The 3,239-nt window shown below is 30.0% G+C and overlaps 1 protein-coding gene and 1 long non-coding RNA gene across 2 annotated transcripts in view; one reads left to right on the top strand and one right to left on the bottom strand.

Annotated features, from left to right (window-relative positions):
• The window catches only part of LOC108685883 (tubulin alpha-1 chain-like), an 11,045-nt gene extending 9,300 nt beyond the window's left edge, over positions 1–1,745 (top strand). Inside the window, exons 8-9 of the mRNA XM_018190892.1 lie at positions 837–1,000; positions 1,458–1,745. Coding sequence (XP_018046381.1) covers positions 837–1,000; positions 1,458–1,584 — 291 coding nt within the window. The 3' untranslated portion in view covers positions 1,585–1,745. The remainder of the gene's footprint in view (positions 1–836; positions 1,001–1,457) is intronic.
• Positions 1–3,239, bottom strand: part of LOC108685884 — a 14,923-nt gene that overhangs the window by 2,375 nt on the left and 9,309 nt on the right. The window lies entirely within an intron of this gene.

Raw genomic sequence — 3,239 nt, 5'->3', positions numbered from 1 at the left:
GATACTATATATATACTATAGTCTTTACTTTATAGTCATTTATACATACACGTACATACATATATACTATATTTATAGTCATTTGTAAGGATGCACCGGATATCCAAAAAGATATCCGGTATCTAGTATTATCCGGCACTTTTTTACTATCCGATTGGATAGCCAGATATCATTAATATCCGGTTGAAATTTTATATCATTAAATTGTTGATTTTTTTATTATACACATGTTCTATAAATAAGAGTATGCATATTCATAATGTATAATATCTTATACATTGCTGCAAAATTACAATTTTTTTTCTCTACAATTATCATCTCCATTGATAATCAAACTCAGACAACATTAAAATCATAATTGTTATTTTTCCCTTACAACCCCTTTTTTCTTTTTTTTTATTCAGCTTTTTTTGTTATGAATCGTAAGTTGACATTATCCGATCGGATATCTGGAAAATATTGGATATCTGATTCGAAACATTGCCTTCTTGGATATCCAATGTTACATTCTTTTTGGATATCCGATAATTTTACGATTCTTATAGTCATTTGAACTACGCGTCGAATTAATTTTTTTTCTTTTTCTTTTAGTGAGATTCACTCCAAAGAAATCTCATTTTAAAAAAAGAATGAAAATCTGCCATTCTTATTCAAAAATGCAAATATTTTCACTCTTTTGGAATAAAATTTCACTCCAAGAAATTTAGAGAGTTAAGTATTTTCAGGATTCGCAATTTGTTATGTAAAATGAATGTTTATAAACTCCTCTTAATTGATCTTTCCATATTTTTTTAAGTCGATTACAGTAAAGTATCACTGTATTCTCATGTTAACAGGTGGGAATAAATTATCAACCACCCACCGTTGTACCAGGTGGAGATCTCGCGCGAGTAGAAAGAGCTGTTTGCTGTCTCTGCAACACGACAGCGATCGTGGACGCATGGGCTCGACTTGATCACAAATTTGATCTCATGTATGCCAAGCGAGCTTTCGTACATTGGTAAGAGGCTCGAGTTGAGCGTAAATAATATTGCTTGCCATTTAGCATTAACATACGTGTCTAGATCAGCTAGAGCAAAACATTTTTCTAACAAGTAGATAACAAGATGAATTACCAAAAGTAACTTGTACAAACTGTGATGAATTTGAACGATAATCAATTCATCAAATAATATGTATATTGTTTAATACAGATAGCGTCATTTGTTACCTAACATACAAAAAAAAAGATTAGATTAGGAATGAATTGATAAAAATTTTCTGAAAGTGAAACAATAAATTAAGGCTCATGTATACTTAAGCAAATTAAATAACATTGAACTTAATAACACGTGATAAGATATAAAGAAATACTCTTCATTTTTTATAATTTAAAACTAAATTAAAATTGATAAAAAACTAAATTGAATCAAGATTAAAATAGGCATTATTAAAACACGATATACTAAATTTTGCAGGTTCGTTGGGGAAGGCATGGAGGAAGGTGAATTCTCGGAAGCCCGGGAAGATCTAGCCGCCTTGGAGCTCGATTATCGCGAAGTGCAAGAAGATGCTGTTAACACCGAGGAAGAAGAGGAATACTGAACTCGCCATCATTATAATAATTTATACTAATACATGTTGTATAACACGTTCTATCATTATGTCATATAAGTCTTTGATTTACATTACCTATTATCGTTAACGATATCCTTACTTAAGATGAATTATTGTATCCGTATAAATAAATTATTTATACATTCTAGCTAACATGCATTCTTTCAAAGCGTCCATTTTAAATTACATATCCCGCGTTGAATTACAAGATTCCGTCAATAATAGTTGCTTTTCATTTATAGAGAATGATTCTCAGATAATTCTCACTTGACGTCATAACTCAGTTGAATGCGCATTCCTTTTGCATTCTGACAAGTGAGATTCAACTGAGACTTTTTATCCATAATCTGCACAAGATCGAGACCGTGTGCTACAGGCTGTGATCAAAATCTCGCACAAATACTTTGAAGCATTTGAAGGACCAATTAGAAGTAAGAATTTTACTGACCAGTTGAAAAGCATTTGCAGCATCGCGTTGACTGTACCCTTAATGAGTCTCGTAAATTCACTTCAAACTGAAATTATGAACCTGTGTTGACCTGTGATAATCTTTATTAAAGTAAGCAAATGACGTTATTAATCTGAATATAAAATACTCAGCTCACTTCAAACTCAGTTTCACTTGTGTATAAATGGAAAGCAACTAATATTCTAAAGTATACCTATAATAAGAGTACAGCCAACAGGGTAATTTATGATTGATCCGCCAAATTGAGGCAAAAGCGGAAATTGCGTGTCGTGTGTACTATTAGTGTATATCATTTACCCAGTCATTTACAATGTTTCGAGTGAGATTTCTGTGTGTCAGAGATGAGTGCTGATTCGTTTGTTGATCATTTTATTCGGCGAGTTATTCAAATTTAAGGAGAAGTGAGTGGCGAGGTGGAGTAGATTGACGATGGAGTTATATTTTTTAATGAAATAAAAACATGAATTTCTTAAATAATCATTATAACTTAACCTATCCTTGATGAAAAAGTTTTGTTGAAATTAATCCATTTTGGAACATTTCAGCGAAATTGCTGAAAATTTGCTGAAATTTCACTGAAACTGAATTTTTCAGTTAACATTAAAAAATCACTGAAATCCGATCGAAATTTCTTTGAAATTTTTTGAAATCTCTCTAAAATTCTTGCTGAAATTTATCTGAAAATTTTGCTGAAATTTTTCTGAAATTTTGTCAAAAATGAATTTTTCTAAAAATCGCTGAAATTAAACTGAAATTTTTTTGAAATGTTGAAATTTTGAAAAATATTTCAAAACAAATAATTTCAGCAATTTTTCCACCAGGGATTTGTTGTTGTTGATTAAAACTACAATGCTTGTGTAACAGATTATTGCACAAACTCTGCCAAAAAAGGTATTAAAGTGTGTCGTTTTTCACGAGACTCAAAAAGACGAAAAATTTAAAAGCACAGAACGTTAAGATTGGATTCCATCTAATAATTCAGTGTTACTAAGTTAATAAGAATTTGCTTTTGTGATTTTTTAAATATGAATAAATTATTGTATTAAACGATTATATATTGTATATTAGTCCAGTACATTTTGATGCAGAAATATTTTGATGTAAAAATGGAGATAGAAAGAAGTAACTATATATTGATTTATTATTTTATTATTATACTATTTTAATTATACTA

Source organism: Atta colombica, unplaced genomic scaffold (genome assembly GCF_001594045.1).
Source record: "Atta colombica isolate Treedump-2 unplaced genomic scaffold, Acol1.0 scaffold161, whole genome shotgun sequence".
Lineage (NCBI taxonomy): Eukaryota > Metazoa > Arthropoda > Insecta > Hymenoptera > Formicidae > Atta > Atta colombica.
This window is presented reverse-complemented; position numbering and strand designations above follow the sequence as displayed.